The sequence below is a fragment of the Oreochromis niloticus genome, linkage group LG10 (assembly GCF_001858045.2).
Source record: "Oreochromis niloticus isolate F11D_XX linkage group LG10, O_niloticus_UMD_NMBU, whole genome shotgun sequence".
In the NCBI taxonomy this organism is placed as follows: Eukaryota; Metazoa; Chordata; class Actinopteri; order Cichliformes; family Cichlidae; genus Oreochromis; species Oreochromis niloticus.
In genome coordinates, this window is record NC_031975.2 from 15025859 (window position 1) to 15044039 (window position 18181).

Below are 18181 nucleotides of genomic sequence, written 5' to 3' on the forward strand. Positions count from 1 at the left end.
AACCAAAAGAAAACTCTGCTCAGAGCAAACCCGTAATCTGGTCATTTCGCATCATCACACATCAGTTTATAGCATCACCTCACTTACCTCCTCTATGTCGGCGTTCCTGCGGGCCTTGTAGATGAACTCTCCAATGGCCACGAACACAGAGAGAACCAGACCGGCAGCCAGGACAATGAAGATACCGCCAATGTTTTCCACGCCCAAGGCATTGGCTTCCTTGTTGTCCTCTTCTGGACAGCCGTTTCCTCTCCACCACTTCTCTTTCATCATGTGCAGTTTCCCTTCCTCCTGGAGCTGAAGGATGGCAATGGTCACTTTATCCCTGTAAGGAGAACCTGGTGAGGGGGAAGGTAGAAAAAGTCTTTAAAGTCAATCTTTACAGTTTACATCACTACATTTATATGCCACTATTTGCTCATTATTATTTGTTGATGAATACCATTATCTAGCATTAAATATCCATGCTCTTAAATTGGATATAATATTTATTGTGTTTTTCTTTGTTTTTCTAAAGTAGTTTTTTTTTTTTTCAAAAACACCCACAGTCCACAAAACTGCAGCCTTACTTTTATGTGACATAAGACTAAGTCATAACCTTAGTTATGACTTAGCAAGTGGAAAAAATATGTCACATGCAAGTCAAAACATGTCAAATCATTCCTATGTGATGGCCAGGGCACATTCTCATGTTAAAGCAGGATTTATCTAAGTGATCCGAGTGTGTAATACTAAGTAATGGAGACTATTTTCCACCTGATTCCCCATAATTTGATGAGCAGAACAGGAATAATAATAACAATTAGCTGCAACTCCACCCACATGCAGGTGAACATTATGGCAGTCACCACTTGCATGAGATTGTGCGCATTTTTATTTTATTTTCCTACGCGTTTGAGATTACAAGAAACTAAAAAGTCTAAAAAACTAAACACAGGCAATATCTTTCTTTCTCCAGCCGCTAAATTTGGAAGGTATTTTTTGCGTGTGAGAACAGTATGTCACACCTTTTGGCCTGTGAGAAGTGCTGCAAAAGAGTTGTGTTTAGTTTGCGAAGAAAGAAAGAACATAGCTACAGGCTGCACACAAGATTTCCCAGAATAGCTTTTTTGTCTGTACTACACTGGGCTTTTCAGGTTGACCAGCTCTGGAAGATGTTAAGGAGACTTTTTTTTCCTTGTTTGTCTTTTCTGTTGTTGTTGTTTTTGCCTTGTTGGAGCTTACATTGCAGTATACAGAGTTTTGTACATTTTTATTGAGTAAAACTAGCCGACATTCTTTGATATATATATATATATATATCTATGAGGTTTAAGAATTCTTAAACAGTATTAAGAACTCTTACACCCTATTATCACTATTCCCTGTTACTTTCTGCACCCCCCCCTTTCCTACTCTACTTCCACACCCATACACAACTTTCACTCCATCAGAGCCTATTGATCAGTTGAGAAAAGCACTGAATGGACTAACTTGTTAGCACAGCGTGGGCACAGCTGCCTCTGCTCTGAGGGCTTTAGCCTAAAGCAGTGAGCCGCTCATCTGTGTTTATCTCTTAAGGATGTCTTTAACCTAAACCTGACCATGTACCAAGTTCCCGTGCTCTGAAAAAAACATCCTAGCAAACACACCATACCACTCCACTCCACTACAACAGCAAAAAAGTATTTAGAGGGACTGGTCCTGGTCTGGCCCTCCTAGATAATGGTTTGTCATTTCTCCTCCTTTTACCACTCTATGCACATCTCATTTTTGTGCTTTTTTGGCCAGCAGGGAAGTGAAACTGAATTCTGAGAAATAATAGGTCAACATCAAACTGGACTGGATTAGAAAAATCCTGTACAAGAAGGGTTAGTGCCAACTTAACTACCCAGGGAGGCTTTCTGTTTATTGGCCCTCTCTGTCATACTATGCTGCAGATGCTCCTCCATTCTGTGGTGGCCTTTAATATTTTTAACAATGCAGAATGTTTTCTACAGGAGCAGCAGAGTGAAAATTAACAGGTTTATCAGGTTGGCCTGCTGTTATCAAATGAGCCTGAATCTCTGACGGAGGGTTTTAAACCTACATCAGTTGCAATACCTTTGCATCTTGATAAGAAAAGAGAAGAAAGAGAGATATATATTAAGTATTGCTTGAGTAAACATCCAACAGTCCTGACATCAAGTGCAGAAGTTGACTTGCTTCCAGTTCAAATTCTAACAAACTGGCCTGAAGCCTTACAGCTGGCAGAGCTTTCTGATGGAAGGGTATTTGCATTTTGAGGATAAAGGGTAGCTGCTCTGCACTTGAACTCCTGAGAAAAATATGCAAATTCCTAATGAAATAAAAATTTCTATCTCTCATGCAAAACATTCATTTACAGACGCTACTATAAAAAATATTTTCTAGTAAAACAAGACCACCAGAATCTTTTAATCAGAATTGAATTTGATGTGCTTGAAAATATGCAGTAATTGTCTATGGCTTGTTTTAATTAATATATTTATTTAATAAGAAATGAGTCTTGCTGCAGTGAAATATGTCAAACATGAGGAGTTTGGGTTTCCTTCAATTCAAAATATGTGACTCTACATGACTTTTTTTCTTTACTTTTTCAGGGGCTTTTCATTCAGGGCTAAGTGACAAAGATGATGTTGAGGCATAAACATCTTTCCCGTTCGTCCTACCAATAGGTGTTCCCACTCCATAGCCCTTGGAGTCTATGAGACCCCCAATCTGTGTGAGGTTGCAGTTCCTCTGGCTGATGTACTCGATGCTGGTGGACTCCATCAGCATGGCGTAGTCTGTCGTCAAGACGCGGGTGATACCTTCTCTGTTGTTCTTAACCAAAGCGGTGTTCTTCCTGCTGCTCATAAAGGCCCACATCTTCTCATAAGTGGAGATCTTTGATTTCTAAGGAGCAAAGCAGCCAAAAGTTAATAAAAAGTGTACAGTGTTTAAAATAGACTATGTGCGTTTGTGTCTACACAAGCGCAGTTATATGTGCTTAACTGGATTTCAACGCTTCCATAAATGCATACAAGTTTAACAAGCAAGCTGTGTGGGACTGTGTTTCAGCGGGAGTCTCAGTCGATGTGTGAGTGTGTGTTTCGCTTTGCTCAGTCAGAGAAAATGGGACAGCTGTGTTCTAAATCTCCTCCAGCTGATTCAATTTGTTCAAGCCATCAACACAGCCTGCTTCTTCCTATCGAGGCAGCCATAATCACTGGCTGCAATCTGGGAGGATAAAGCCGTGCATGGATCACCCCTGCTGAGCCACAGGAGGCACAGAGCGAGGGTAGCTGTGAGGCAAGGAAGTGACAGCCCACCCAAGGACACTAGTACACTAATGCATTATATAATAGGAACTTACAAATTACCGTATACTTCAACACAGACACTCCCAAATTCTCGATATGCATCTTCTCCATTTCCCATCATACAATCCTTCTTGATGGATTCACATCACCAGCCATGAAAGAATTTATTTATTTATTTATTTTTATTTTCATTATAACAGAATTTTGGCAAAAATGCAGGATGATACAGGAAGGAAATTATATGATTTTAAGAAGTATCTGTTCCCGTGAATTATGTTGAGAAACTGTAATAAACTCATTTTGACAAAGGTAAATTACAAATTTATGAGAGATGAGCACTAAGGCTATGCCCAATGGCTGATGTTAATTTTGGTTGGTACTATGACTCCTGAGCTATTAAAACCTCATAGTTTTAAGAAATATGAAATATTGCTATGGATGTTATTGCTATGGGCTGAACTGTCACACCATAGCAATAACGTCCTGGGTTTGAATCCACCAGCCAGCTGACGATCTTCTCTGGGGATTCTGGCCTCCTCCCACAATCTACAAACATGCTCATTAGGATAACTGGCAATAGATATGAATGGTTCTTTGTCTCCCTGTGATTAACCAACAGTGACCTGTCCTGGGTGAATCCTGCTTTTTGCACAGTTGGTATAGCCTGCTGCACGCATGTAACCCCGAATTGGAGAGAAATGGAAAAAAATAAATGGATGGACAAACAGCCTTTTGCAAGCACTTGGTTTTACCGAAAGATAACAAAACATTTTCTTAAAGAATACAAAAATCAAATATGTATGCTTTGCATTCAGTGTGAAAAATCACTTTCCTCTGCAGCAGCATTACCACATATTCAGTTTGTCACCGTAGAAAACATATAGTACTTTCACAGGACCAACAGCTTAACACAAACATAAAGAGAGAGAAAAACACTTGAAAGACAGATTATATAATGTAATACATATTGCGTCACATATTTCTAAAAGCCTCATACTAGACACTACAGCAGGTTTACCTTGAAAAAAGTCATAGTGGATCCATCCCTAACTGCCCCATATTCAATCCTGGTCTGCTTCGCCAGGTCATCTGCTGAGTCGATGGGTGCGTCCATTCGTTCCACCGTGAGGAAGGCTGCCAAGTTGGCCGTATAGGATGAGATGATGATTAAGGTAAAAAACCACCAGATGCCACCAACTATACGTGTGGATAGAGCTTTAGGCATCAACTCTGAGCCTGGAAGCACGGAAAAGAGAAAAAAGGGTTAAGAACAAGCACATGTGGTAAAGGTTTAAGAAAGGGAGAGTGAGAAACATTGTTGATAATGCAGGAATCTATTTGTTAATACCAGAATAGTGAATTTAGAATAATAATAATAGGTGTTGTTTGCATGTATAAAAGATGGGAGAAACCAATTTACATTGTTCTTAATCGCCCTATTTTTTCTTAATCCTAATTGTGAGATTCACTGTAAATACAACGGTACACTTTAGAAGATCTGAAGCTCAAGGTAAAGAAAATGTAGCAGCACATGTAAAAAGTAATGAAGTGCAACACTTAACCTGCAAAATAACCAAAGTGCTTTATCTTTTTATTTGAAGGAAATTGGGGAAAAAAATATTCAGATAACTGGAGAATACATTTGCCACTTTTAGGGTTTGAGGTTTGGATTCATCTGTGCTAGTTTTTTTTTTTTATTCACTCTGAGTGAAAAGAATCCCTAAATGTGCTTCTAGAGAAGAACCCACAGCATCAAAAAGCTCATATGCAGAATACAGCGCATATGCAGCTTACAGTGCGGAGAGTATAAAACCTGCCTGAGCTTGTTTTTTGATAAATGCTGAAAGGGAATCAGTGCAGCAGGAGACATGAAATTAAAGGTTTATCAGCAATCTGATTTACAGATAAGAAAATAAACCAACATTGAAATTTGCACGAATCCAAAATGAGCCACACTTGCTCATCTCTTCATTTTCTGCCTTTCTAAAGAGCTAACAAATTACACACATAGCTTACTGATAGTTACACTTGGCTTGCACTCGGCTGATATTGTCAGTGGGTTTGCTGACCACTCAATCAGGCACGTCAGGATTTGTCTGCCCAAATCTCCTGCCTTTAGAGAGATAAAGTCTCTATGATGTGCAACATCATTCTTATAATAGGGTTTGGATGCATTTCATGTGAACTGGAGCCAGGATACATGGAAAGGGCATTCAAAGAAAATAGGAAAAATATTGATGTTTGGCATTAAACAGCTCACAGCAGCGCTGCTGTGCAGGATGTTCATTTACTGTAGCTCTGCAGTAAGACCCCAGTTCTTTCTGCTGCTATTAGGAAAGTTTGAACTTTTTAAACAATAGCATTTTTGGTTTGTGTGTGTGTCCTAACCTGATAAATTTAAATCAAACATTTAACTGATGTGGTCTCTGCAAACAAGAGGGAAATAGTGGGTTCTTGTTATGTTCACCAGCTTTGTGCTAACTGTCTGTCTGCTGTGTGCTGCTGAGTACACAGTGTACAAAGAGTGAGATCAAATCTGTCTGAGCTCAAAACCATATTTTAAAAAAGCACCAAAAATACAAGAAAGTTGATTTTTGAAAAACCAAAACAATGAACTGACAAAATTTTTAAGAATGCACAAATATTTTTAGGTTATTATTTTTTGGGGAAAAACAAAGCCACTGCAGAACTACCAAAAACTGCAGTGAAGGTTGTTTCCAAAGTGAGTCCCAAATTAATAATAGTACTGATATCCACGTGGCCTCTGATTTGTTCTGAATGCAGGGTCACACTAATAGTATAAAATTTTAAAGCACACACATGTTGGTAAATGCACGTTTTGCCAGGTGTCTGAACAGAAACACGTTCTTCATGATTGTCAAAGACTCCGTACATACCAAAGCATTTTGTTAATTTGACAGTCAACATACAAGTACTTTCATCAACCGACTATATAAAAATAACAGTTTACTTTGCCGCATGAGCGCTCCAACTCCAAACCAGAAACTGTTGAGTAAAGTGAAATTGTTCTGAATTAGAGTCGAGGACGGGTTGCACGGGTGTGGGTTGTACCACTCGTAAGGAGTAAACCTGCAAGACAATGACAGAAAGGAAGCCAGATTAAAAGAAGTATGGAACCAGTGTGCTGCAGGTAATCATAATTCAGTCATGCAGTTCACATTAAACAGGCTTCCATTAGTGCTTTGGTGCAATCTGCACTTTCACAGAATGCAAAACACGCATTTTGAGTCTCACATTTTCATTTTCACTTACAGGTTGCAAGGTGCAACCAGCTGGCAGATTTCCTTTTCGTACTACCGTAGAAAAAGGTGGAGAGTTTGCAATTACTCCCAGCTACTTAACAGCCACAATCAAATCCACTCTGGCAGCTGATGGCTAAAAGCACACTTTCCGTTATTTCTGAGTAGCAGAAATTTGCTAAAATATAGCCGAGCCAAAACATCACAGCTGATTTGTGATTCTTGTCAGGCTCGCTCACTTTTTATTGTTCTAAAAAGCTCTGTGGTGGCATTCCTTAGTAACAAAAGAAAAGTGTGGCAAAGCTGAGCTGGGGCTTTGGACAGTTCATCACACCTCAGCTTGTCCCCTCAAGCATCAGTGGATCCTCTCACCTGGCAATCACAAAGAGGACGCAGCTGACCCCTGTGCAGGCCAGCAGCACGTACATCCAGATGTCCGGAGACAGGGGATTAAGAAATGAGAACACGCCTGGATTGGTGCCGTTAGGTTTCCGGTACAAGATACTGATGCCTAAGGTCATGAAGGGCTTGGAGAAGTCGATAACTTTCTCTCTGACATAGGTGATGGTTAAGGGAGCCACGGCAAGGTCTGCAACCTAAAAGAACCAAACAAAAGTAACCCACTGCAGGTAACGTGAGCACTGTTCAAGGGCTCTCATCGGTGCATCAGTATTCACATGATGAATACACCTCATTAAAAGATTTTCTTTACTTGAGAAAACTGTTAGAAAGCAATGTAATATTCATTTATAGCTCATAACTCTGATCAGATAGCTTTTTTTGTTAGAAGCCTTGTTAATATAGCCAGAGGGAGCATTGATTTTTATCAAAGAAAGAAGCTTGTACTGGTCTTTAAACAAGGCCTGCAAACAGGCTTGAATGAAATCTGTGAATTCAGCCATGGAAAACGTTACTCTACTTTATTTGCCAATTTAATTTGAGGGGTTTACATGTTATCTAGCAACTCACATGGTCGATCAGCTCCCGGACCATCCCGTTCCACTCTCCTTTATCATTCTGGGCTCCATATTTCCCATCAGCCACCAGTCTGACTTCATACGTAAAACCCAAGATGTTTGAGAGCTCCTTCAAAAGGTCCAGACAGTAGCCTTCGTAGCGATCATTCCCAACCAGCTCCTTGTCTGACTTTCTCAACATCACGTAAGGATTTTCCTGTGTAAAACAATGTATTAATCTTTTTATGATATATTCTTTATTCTGACCCTTTTTGATGCTTAGTATCTTAAATGAACTAGTTTGAAGACCATTTGCATGAGCACGTGCAAATATTTTATGGATGGGATTAATAAAGAATCGGCTTCACTCTGTGCTGACAAAACTAGACAAAAACTGTGCAGCCACATCTCCTAAACACCACTTTCTTTCTTTGTATCCTTCTCCTTTTTCATTGCATTCCCATCTATTGTTCCCCCTATCTACATTAACCATATCTCATATGTGCTTCCCTTCTTCTTTCTAAGCTGTCCTCTGTTTAACCTTCCTACTCACCAGTATTGTGGTGACAATGAGAGTCCTGTTAGCCAGAGAGTCTGTCACATTGTTATTCTTGTCTCGCCTGGACTCCTCCGTCAGGTTCATCCCCCTGTACGAGTTCCACACAGCAATCTGCAAAGGCAAACAGGGCTTCAGAATTATTGAACCACATTTGCTCCTTTGATCAAACACAGGATGTTACATTTGACACCTTCTGGAGTCACTGTGTAAGACTGACAAAATTGCAGCGTATAGACCTTTACTTCTGTTTAAGCTTTAAACAACGCTGCGTTTTTATGATTAGCGATCACCTGTGTAGGAAAATAGGCTGACTGATTACTCCGTTTATTTCAGAAAAATAAAGAATAATGAAGTTGATTTAATCTCCAAATCTTAATGGGAAAGTAGAACTTGCTCTGACACACCGCATATTAATCATATTTTCTGATTCGCCGAACAGAAAAATGAAAAAGAAGTATAAAGGTTAAAAGACCTGACACTCCTGCCTCCTTTTCAACTTTCTGCTTCATTCACTATTCTACAGCATTTCCCTTTGCTGAGCTTTGCTCTGACGATTTTGGGCAAAGTGCTAAAAAATGTAATTTTATATACAGCAAATATGAAACTGAAGGAGCAGTTTGGACCAAACAGATTTTGAGTACAACAACTTCATTATGACAATTATTGGATCAGTTAGCACTCGTATTTGAGTAGCATCCAGCGATGTGCGAAAGTCTTGAGCCACCCCTCATTTCTTTGTATTTTGCATCCTAGAAGCCAGACTTTTGTGCAGTTTTTTTTATAAAAGGTGGTCTTGAGTAATAGTTCACCTGGCTTTCTGAGGGTCTTTTAAAGTTTATTTGGACATTGGCGGCTTTTTCACTCATTTTCAGTGCAGTCCTTGTACCGGACTGTTTTTAGATAAATTATTTTTGTTGTTGTTTTATCCACTTAACACTGACCTGTAAATCATTCAAGCATTAAAAAAGACACCTAACTCAAGGGATGAACCAGTGTTGTGTATACACATAGCATACATATGAGCAAAGAAACAATTTTAAATTCTATCTTTAGGCGCCATCAGCATTTTGCAAAAACATACCATTCGTTCCCATTTCTTATGTTTAGCTACAAAAATGCTAAAGATAACACAGTTTGAAAGCTATAAAATAGTATTTTTCCAACAACTTGATTCTCAAAAAGTTATCAGATGAAAAGGGAGAAGACAAAAGAAGATGTGGCAGACCTAGTAGCTTTATGCAGAAGATGAGCATTATTTCTTCCCTTAAATAATAGGAAAAGAAATCCAGCTAAGACTTGACACAGGACCTGAGAGATCCATCTGGGCCCCCATTTGATCCATCTACTGTTCATTTTCCAGCATAACAATGATTCATGCTGAAAGATGAAGCCATGCAGTAAAAGCCAAACTGGATAAAAAACACACAATAGAGCACTATCAGTCATGGATTGGCCTCCCCAGAGCCCAGACCTCAACATTATTAAAGCAGTGTGGGATCATGTTGACAGAGAACAGAATAAAGTGCAGCCAACATCCAAGGAACTCTGAATATCCATAAAGGAGCCTGGAGAACTATTCCTTAAGACTACTTCAAGAAATTACAAAAGCGCTTTCCTAAGAGAGTTCAGGCTGCGTGTTGAAGAATAAAGGTGGTCGTATCAAGAATTGATTTTTAAGTTTGGGAGAACTATAAAAACTCTGGTCCTGTTTTATTTCCACATATGTTTGAACATGTTTCAATACAAAGAACATAAAGGAATGTGGGATGGCTCAAGACCTTTGGACAGTACTGAATATGCTACTGAAATACTTCCTTTACTTTAACCTGAAATAACTGCTGCTGACAGCAAAAGGGAAGCCCAGTTTAAATATATAAATATACAATACTGAAAAGTAGAAACACAGTGCACACGTGTTACAACAATTAGTTGACTAGCAGTGTGACAGAAAAAGTCATTTTTAATTAAAATTAACAATGATGAACACCCAGCTTCATCTCAGATAAAAAAAACAAAAACAAAAAAAAATCCCAACAATAAGAATTGTTGGGATTTTTTTTTGTCTTTTTTGTTTATGTGATCATGAAATTAAATGATGAAAAGCATTACATGAAACATCTAAGGATATTACGCTGGGCTTTGGGAAATTATTTTTGCATTAATTTGGATTTATTACATTTCTGAGCATTTTTTCTAATAACTACAAAAAAAAAATATCATAATCAAACATTAATTAAAAAAATGTCAGTTAGTAAACTTAAATAAGTAGTGGAGAAAGGGAAATTACACCAACAGTCAAGAGAAGAAGAAGGGCAGAGAGGGTTGGGAGGAAGAGAGGACAACATGGTAACTGGGAATGAGATTGTCTTAATCATCAGACCAGGCAGCATAATCCAGACAGTTATCAGATTAGAACAGATGTCTGGCAGCTGGATTTTTTTTTTTACCTTTCAAATCCCTTTGCTTTAACAAAGGTCATGACAGGTCTGGAATGAAGCTAAGAACATTAAATTATTAGGCCTTATTGTTAATAGAAACTAAAGCAAGTGCCAGATAAGCTTTTCTCCTCTGGCAAGTCATTCTGTGAACAAAACAGTGCCTTTTAGTATTTTTATTCAGAAACAATGCCCCCTCCATTCATTCACTGCCTAAGAGGATGAAGAGAAGTGAACGCATCAGTACCTCTTATTAAACTGAGCTCTGCAGAAGGTACAGTCTTATTTTTACAATTTATTTTTCTGAAAATGGCTGGGTGGGATTACCTATTCCAAAAGATGAAATGCTTTTCACTCTTCATTACACTCTGTCTTATTCTGTTAACCAAGTCCGACTGATGGAAAATGTGTTCACTTATAACCTCGCTAAAAGCACTCCATATCTCCACCGAGTTACTTTTGCAAGGGACCACTCTGCGAAGGAGTCCATAAATCTGTCTTATCTGTGGACACTGCAGATGAGGAACACTGTGAGTGGGGATGGATTGAATTAATTGCATTGTCCTCAATCTCAAAGATAATTTGTCAGAGTGAGAATATTGAAGATGTGGAGAGTATTTTGGTCTAAAATTGTTTGGTCTTGCATCATTTAGCTTGTGTTACATGCTGTTGTAGAGGGCTGCTTCTCCTCTGTCGAGTATAAACAGTGTGATTGCACAGTTTGAAGTTTAGGTAAAAGAGCAATCGAGCCAAGTCAATGAAATTAATCCTAAAATATAGCCTAGGACATCCGTACCACATGCAGCCAGCATCTTTAAAACCCCCGAGTCATGGATTTTCTGTGTATAGCCTTGCAATTTTATCGTGTACACCAGAGGAGCTCCCAACAACTAAGTGTGCTATAAAAACTGACATGAATTCGCTCATATATGCTGTGAGGAAAATGTTATCTGTGAATCCTAACGCTCATCCTCATCCAGAACCAAATCAGAGTGGAAAACCGTTACCACAGACTTAGTAAGCCAGGCCAAGAAAGCTGAGGAGAAAAAAATATATATTTTCAAGGAAGTCAACAACTTTAAAAGAAAATACTTTTTTTTTCTCAAGAGACTTTCACTTTGTTTTGTCTCATCATCCTCTTCAGAGTGTATTTAACACTGCAGTGCCCAAGAACTAACACAACTGCAACGGACTGATAATTCATTTTTTATGACCATAAAGCCAGGCAATTTATGTGATGTGCTTACTATATAGTGGCATTTCCTCTGAGGTGAGGCTTTTGAGGACTGGAGGTATTGAATGGAATTAAAATTACAAATAAATCAGAGCTTTTGCAAATTGCCAGTTCCTGCCTGCCTACATACCTGTCTGACAACTGAGACAGACGCAGAAGCTATGAATGAATCGAACATTTGCTCTTTCAATCATCAAAGCATTGCTTTTGCATAATTGCTGTTAAAATTGAACTTAATTTAAACTAGAAAGGGATCTGGATGGAGTTATGAAGTTGATTTGGTGTATAATCAGTGCACCGGAGGGTGTTATAACTCGTTCACTGCTTTTTGTGCCAATCAAAGGCCAGCAAAGTAAATCTACTCCTTTCATAGATTTAACGTTTTTAAACTTGAGATGAGGTGTTGTTTATGCTTACCAGATTATCTTTGGTACAAATAAATCTAAAGGTATTTGGACAATGGCACATTTTTGTGTTTTTGCCTCTGTAGACCACAACAGTGGAGTGCAGACTTTTAGCTTCAATTCAAGAGGTTTAACCAAAGTATTACATTAGCTGTTTAGGAATTACAGCCATTTTTATACATTGTGTCCCATGTTCAGAAACTGAAACCTAATTGGACAAATGATAACCCAGTCTCATGACCAGGTGAGGTCTGTTCCCTCATTGTTCCATGACAAGTTAAAAATCTGGAGTTGATTCAAAGTGCTTCACTTGTATTTGGTAACTGGTCACTTGAACTCTTAATATAAGGTCCAAAGATATGTTAATGCAAGTGAAGGGAAGGAGTCCATCGTTTGGCTGATAAACCATTGCAAACATAGCAAAAACTTGAAGAGTGGTCAAATTAACAAAATGGTATATTCTTAAAAAGAAGGCACTGACAAGCTACACCAAAAGCCCTGAAAGACCACCGAAGACTACTAAAGTGGATCATAGCATAATTCTTTCCTTGATTAAGAAAAATCCCTTCACAACATCAAACCAAGTCAAAAACACCCTAAAGGAGGTAGGTATAACATTACATACACAGGCTTTACAAAAAGGTGCAAACCATCTATGACACTCAAGAGCAAGACGACCAGATTAGGCTTTGCAAGAAAACATCTAAAGGGGCCTGCACAGTTGTGAAACAAATTATTTGGATAAATCAAACAAAGATGTATTCATACCAGAATGATGGGAAGAGAAAAATAGCTTCCCGCTACTGCCAAGTGCTTGCTCATAGGCGGTGATATAATTATTGGTGTTTCTTTCTTTTAAATATTGTAGGGTCTTTACAATGTAAAGCTCCTTGAAGCAGCCGTTGTAGTGAATTGGGCCTATATAAATAAAGCTGAATTGAATTCTAGATTTCAGGCAATTATTGATTGATTTTCATCCAGATGTTAGAAACAACTTTTATATTTACAGTAATGTTGGTTTGTTCAATTACATTTATGCTTTCTAAAATGAAGGGACTATGTATAAATATTGTTTTAATTCAACGTTTTTGTTAAACCTCTTGAATTAAAGCTTAAAGTTTGCACTTTGAATATGTAATTTAGAATCCTCTTTAGTGGTGTTCAGAAGAAAAGTTTCAGTAAATATTTCATTTTCTAAAAACACGTGGCCCTCACTGAGTCTAACCTGCATGATTTCCATTAAAGTACGTATGAAGGCAATCTAATAGCGAAGCAAATTATAGCTTAGTAGCTGACAGAGAGCTATTTTTATATATTTGCTTACGTCTTTCCTGCCATTAAAGAATGTGAAATTGCAGGACTTACTTTCAAATCCTAATGGAGGTACAGCTGTATCCATTTAAACAAAGTAATTCTGTACTTTTTTTCCTGAAAGTTTTGACAAGTGTCAGAGCAATGCCTGTACCCAAACAGGGGAAAAACTGAAATGTCAAACACATGGCATTGCTGCACACAAAATCAGTGAAGAGAGACAAAGTTGACAAGGCAGGGAGCAGCAAGGTGCACGGCATATAGAGTGAGAGTAGGGCAAACAAGAAGAGGGGGCAAACAACAAAGGCTTCCACCAAACAAGGCACTGGCACAAACCTCGATCCACCTTTTCGTGAGGCGACTTCCGCCCTCCACAACACCCTTTAGGAATTGTGATGAGAGCAACGTGAAGCACAGACAGCGTGGAAATTAATAATCAGTTAGTGCAGCATTATTAATATTCATGACTGGACAATCTAAAACAACTAGTAAGTGTGTTTTAAAAGGATGTAAGTACAGAAAACTAAATGACTAATCAGCTCTCGCTCTCACTCTGTCTCTCATATACACAAACACATGCCCTAATGGAACGAATCAGCCAGTGCGAAAGCAGCATGAGAGCGGTGTAATTGGCTGTTCCAGGCCTCTGTCCTCACCCTGGCAATGCCGTCCTCTTTGAGGCTGATGATGTCCAAATCAAAGTCTCTCCTCAGGCCATCTGTCTTATTAAGAACAATGTGCCCTGTCAGTCCATCCCACTGTGCCTACAAAAAGGGGAGAGGCAGAGAGAGAGAGATTTACGGAGAATTGGAAGACCATGTGAGCTCCTCGTCTATCCAGACCTTTAGAGGTCGGACTCTAGAACAGGCTGCTGGGTGGAGAAGTGAAGGAGGTCCATGCAAGAAGAGAGGAAGCTTGAAGCCTCACTGGATCACAGCAAGTGAATACCGGAAGATCTACAGGTTGTATAGTCTCAATACGCATGAAAGCTTTTGTTTAAAATAGCAAAAGCAATTATATGCATACATTTTTTTTCTCGCTTAATCAAATAAAAACAAAAATCTTTTACTTATTTCTGAATGTACTTCATTCTTTTCTTGTTTGTCCGGATTATTGACAGACTGCGATGGAGGTACATCTGGCACCTCTTTTTTATTAGAGAAGAGAACAAATATAAACCCTACAGCTAAAGCACATCAAAAAATACACCTTGAAATGTTAATGGACTGTTCCTTTTTATTTCACAAACATTAAAAATAATTGCACCATATGCAACCGTGTAATGTGTCGCCTTTTTAGGAACTGTCTGCGAGTCTGTCTTGCAGATCACTTCAAGTGCCGAGATATTTTTAGGGCTGTCTATTAGGAACAACAGGTTTATGATCTACCCACAGATTTGTTCAATCATGGGACTGTAAGAACTGCTCCAAAAGCTTCAGCTTGTGTTTCTAGCAGTAGTTGATGGTGGAGTCTGAGGTCTGCGTTAGATCATTGTCCTGTCAGACAGCCTCGTTTTCATTTGACTTTCTTCACCGACTACACATTTGCATCTAGAATTTACTCATATTTAGTAGAATCCCTTCTTCCCTCTATCCCTGCACTGTTTCCTGTGCCTCAGGCTGCCACACAACCCCAAAGCATAATATTTTTTTTATCCTTCTGACAAATTCTTCTCCTCTTTGCATTTTCTTCTCCACAAACCTACTTTTGTTGATTGTGGCCAAAGAGCTCAATTTTAACTCTGCCCAAAGCTTACATATCATTTTGTGACATTCTGTGACATCAGTCATCCCCTGACTATTTCAGTTTCTGATCTGTCTGCAGATTTCATGCACATTTAACAAAAAAACCCTCTTTTTTTTCACGTCTGTTTGGGGCCAAAATCCACAAAATGTGCATTTTTCTCTGATCTACCCAAACCTTTTCTCTAACTGCATACGAAAAATACAAACTAAACTAAGTTAAAGCAAGTTTATTTATAATGAGAAAAACTGAATACAATCTTTTGATGCATGCCAGAAGTGTAATTTGCTAGCATCATTCAAAAGAATTCAACAAAAAACACACAACTGTAGAAACGGATGTCTACAACATTTAAAGTGTGCAATGCTGTTCTCTGTTCTGTGTTTCCTGATTAAAGCTGACTAAGAAAAAAAGTGTTCAGACATGTCAAATAGAAATAGGCTCATTTGATCCACAGAAACACACACAATAGCCAGAGGAGAGTGATAACATTTGGGTTAAAGTGCCCAGGATTTAATTTCTGTCACTGAAATAAAAGCTGTGTCCTCATATTCTGTGCTCTTTTGTCAGCAGTGCTTTTTAATTGAGTGTAATGAGAGACATATCACTATGTTTTTTTTTTCCCAAAAAGGCTATTATCAAGTGATGAATAGCACATGAGGACAGATGCTTCAAAAAATGAGCAGTGGAAAACAAAATGAAAAACTGAAGAGGAGCGCCACTAAGACGCTGGAAAAAAAAAAGAAAAGATAAAGAAAAAGCGTGAGAGAAGGAAGACGGGGGCATGAAGAGGAAAATATGAGTGAGGCGACTGAATGATAATGTTCCTTCTCCGTGGCAGGCAACGGTCCTCTGCTGGATTTAAGACTTAAGAGATCAAAACACTCGTGCATCAAAGGCCTCATTTCTGTCTGTAGGCATCAAGTCTGACTGTCGGGCTGAGCCACACGCTTTAAACTTATAAGTACATAAATACCGTGTATTTTCATGTTGCGAGCTTTCAGAGGCAAAGCGTGGACTGTCAGAAGGGACCTATAAAATATTATATCAGAAGAAATGATCTGACACCCAGTTTTGGTAAATTTTTATGTTTGCATCTGAGGCATCTGTTATGAACATGCATCAAAAATGCATCGTGGTCAGGCTAAAGGCAACTGAAGCTCTTTAAGCCATGCTGCTGATCTTGCATGTTTTTTTAAGTTCCCAATAACTTATCTAACACTGACCTCTTTAAAAAGGTTCATGAAGCGTGGACCAAAGCGCCAAGGCTTGTGGCGGTGACACTGCAGGGAGCTGACGGTCATCTGAGTGGCCCGCTGGGACGCGACAGCAACCATGTACACGGCATCATACATCAAAGCTGCGTCTGTCTGTAGCGGATGCAGTGAGAGGAAGTTGCTTTTTTGTGTAATAAAATTGCACTTAAACGTCAGTTGTAAACAGCTAAATTATGAAACCAAGAGAGCAGGTTTTGCAGATAAAAATGCTATAAAAACTCTAAAAGTTCCTCTGGGAAAATGTGCAAAACATATAAAGTTTGGCTATAACGATGAAATTAATATTACTGAGAATATCAGCGTTTCAATTCTTATTAAGCTTAAAAAAGCATTAAATGTTAGCTCATGCTTTTTTGTTTGCAACTATATAATGCAGCTTATAGAACAGATGTGGCTTTTTGCAGGTGCAGGTGTTTGTCATGTAAAATAACAGCAACAGGGCTTACGGTCATGACTCCATCCATCAGACCACTTTCTTGTTTGGGACCCTGAAGTCTTTCCATGGCCCACCTGTCCATTGTAGATGCTACCCAAGGGTCATCAATGTTCAGCAGTCTGAAACCAGTCATGTTGACCCCGCTATAGCGGTATGGCTCTAGATCCAAGGCAAATAAATCCTGCAAGAGACGCGAGATGAAGGTAAGGGTGCAAGATAGCGAGAAGGATGTCCTTTTATGTACAAATGTAAGGACTGGTTCAAGGTGTAACCAGTAAATTTAAAAAGCCAGTTAAAGGAAAAATGATGCAGAGCTTTATTTTACTTATTTGCCTACTATCGCCTTAAAAAACTATAATAAAACTTTAGCTGTGCATTTTTCTAACTCACCAAGGTTGTAAAGAAAAAATGGTAGTACTCTGTCATCATTCCCATGGATGAAAGCTGCAACATCAAAGGAAAAATAAAGTAAGAAAACGCAAAATGCCAAACAATTTATTTTTTTTAAATATCACGATTTCTCCAGTGCTACAGCTAATGTAGAAGTTTGATAACAAAGTAATTTGGCAGGTCATTTTTCTCTTGCACAGTACGTCAAATATATGCATTTTTTTTTAAGAGTGTTCATCAAATGTATCATTCTTTAGGTATGAATTAAATAGCTGAATCCCCTGAAGCTGAATAAAAAAGACAATAAAAGTTTAGGCTTTTCGAAGTTTCTGTTTCTGTAAGATTGACACCAAAACCTATCTGGATAAAAAAAAAAGAAACAAATTGATTATTACTTAATAATAGACAATGGATACAGAAACAACACAAGCAAATAATACAAATGTAGTGTGAGAAACCCAGCAAGTACTAGGACAACAGAAATGGGTTGTTATTAAATATGCAGGGCGATCTCAGCTCTCTGTATGTAGGAATCAGTGCATGGAGCACCGTCCCCTCCCCTGTCCCCCAAAAGATAAATAAATGTGATGTAAAAAACAAAAAACTACTGAAATGAATCTTAGATAAAATACTGCACAGACCTGCTTAAGGAGCTCAGCAGCCATGCGATAGGAGCAATCAAAAATAATAAAAAACTCTTTGTCTTTCTTCAGCTCCTTAAGCAGCGGTCGGGCATCCTGGTTACCCGGCGTCAGCTGGCGGATCTTGATCTTCAAGTTGAACTTTGCTGGAGCTTTGATCAATTCTTGCATCCGCATCAGACCTTAAAAAAGTTAACAGTAAATTATACTTTCCCCCTCATTAATTCTAATTT

At 38.6% G+C, this 18181-nt stretch overlaps 1 protein-coding gene across 5 annotated transcripts in view; it reads right to left on the minus strand.

The window, feature by feature from the left end:
• grik1a (glutamate receptor, ionotropic, kainate 1a) overlaps positions 1 to 18181 on the minus strand; it is a 35567-nt gene that overhangs the window by 5229 nt on the left and 12157 nt on the right. For 2 of the 5 annotated variants that reach the window (XM_005472251.4, XM_005472252.4), the window contains exons 4-16: positions 17949 to 18130; positions 17308 to 17361; positions 16928 to 17098; positions 16431 to 16574; positions 14118 to 14225; positions 13798 to 13842; positions 8072 to 8188; positions 7532 to 7735; positions 6935 to 7158; positions 6274 to 6392; positions 4321 to 4538; positions 2670 to 2895; positions 88 to 338 (exon numbers count right to left, since the gene is read on the minus strand). In XM_005472251.4, coding sequence (XP_005472308.1) covers positions 88 to 338; positions 2670 to 2895; positions 4321 to 4538; positions 6274 to 6392; positions 6935 to 7158; positions 7532 to 7735; positions 8072 to 8188; positions 13798 to 13842; positions 14118 to 14225; positions 16431 to 16574; positions 16928 to 17098; positions 17308 to 17361; positions 17949 to 18130 — 2063 coding nt within the window. The remainder of the gene's footprint in view (positions 1 to 87; positions 339 to 2669; positions 2896 to 4320; positions 4539 to 6273; positions 6393 to 6934; positions 7159 to 7531; positions 7736 to 8071; positions 8189 to 13797; positions 13843 to 14117; positions 14226 to 16430; positions 16575 to 16927; positions 17099 to 17307; positions 17362 to 17948; positions 18131 to 18181) is intronic. The other 3 variants (XM_003446886.5, XM_013272370.3, XM_019364167.2) reach the window with 2 other exon arrangements.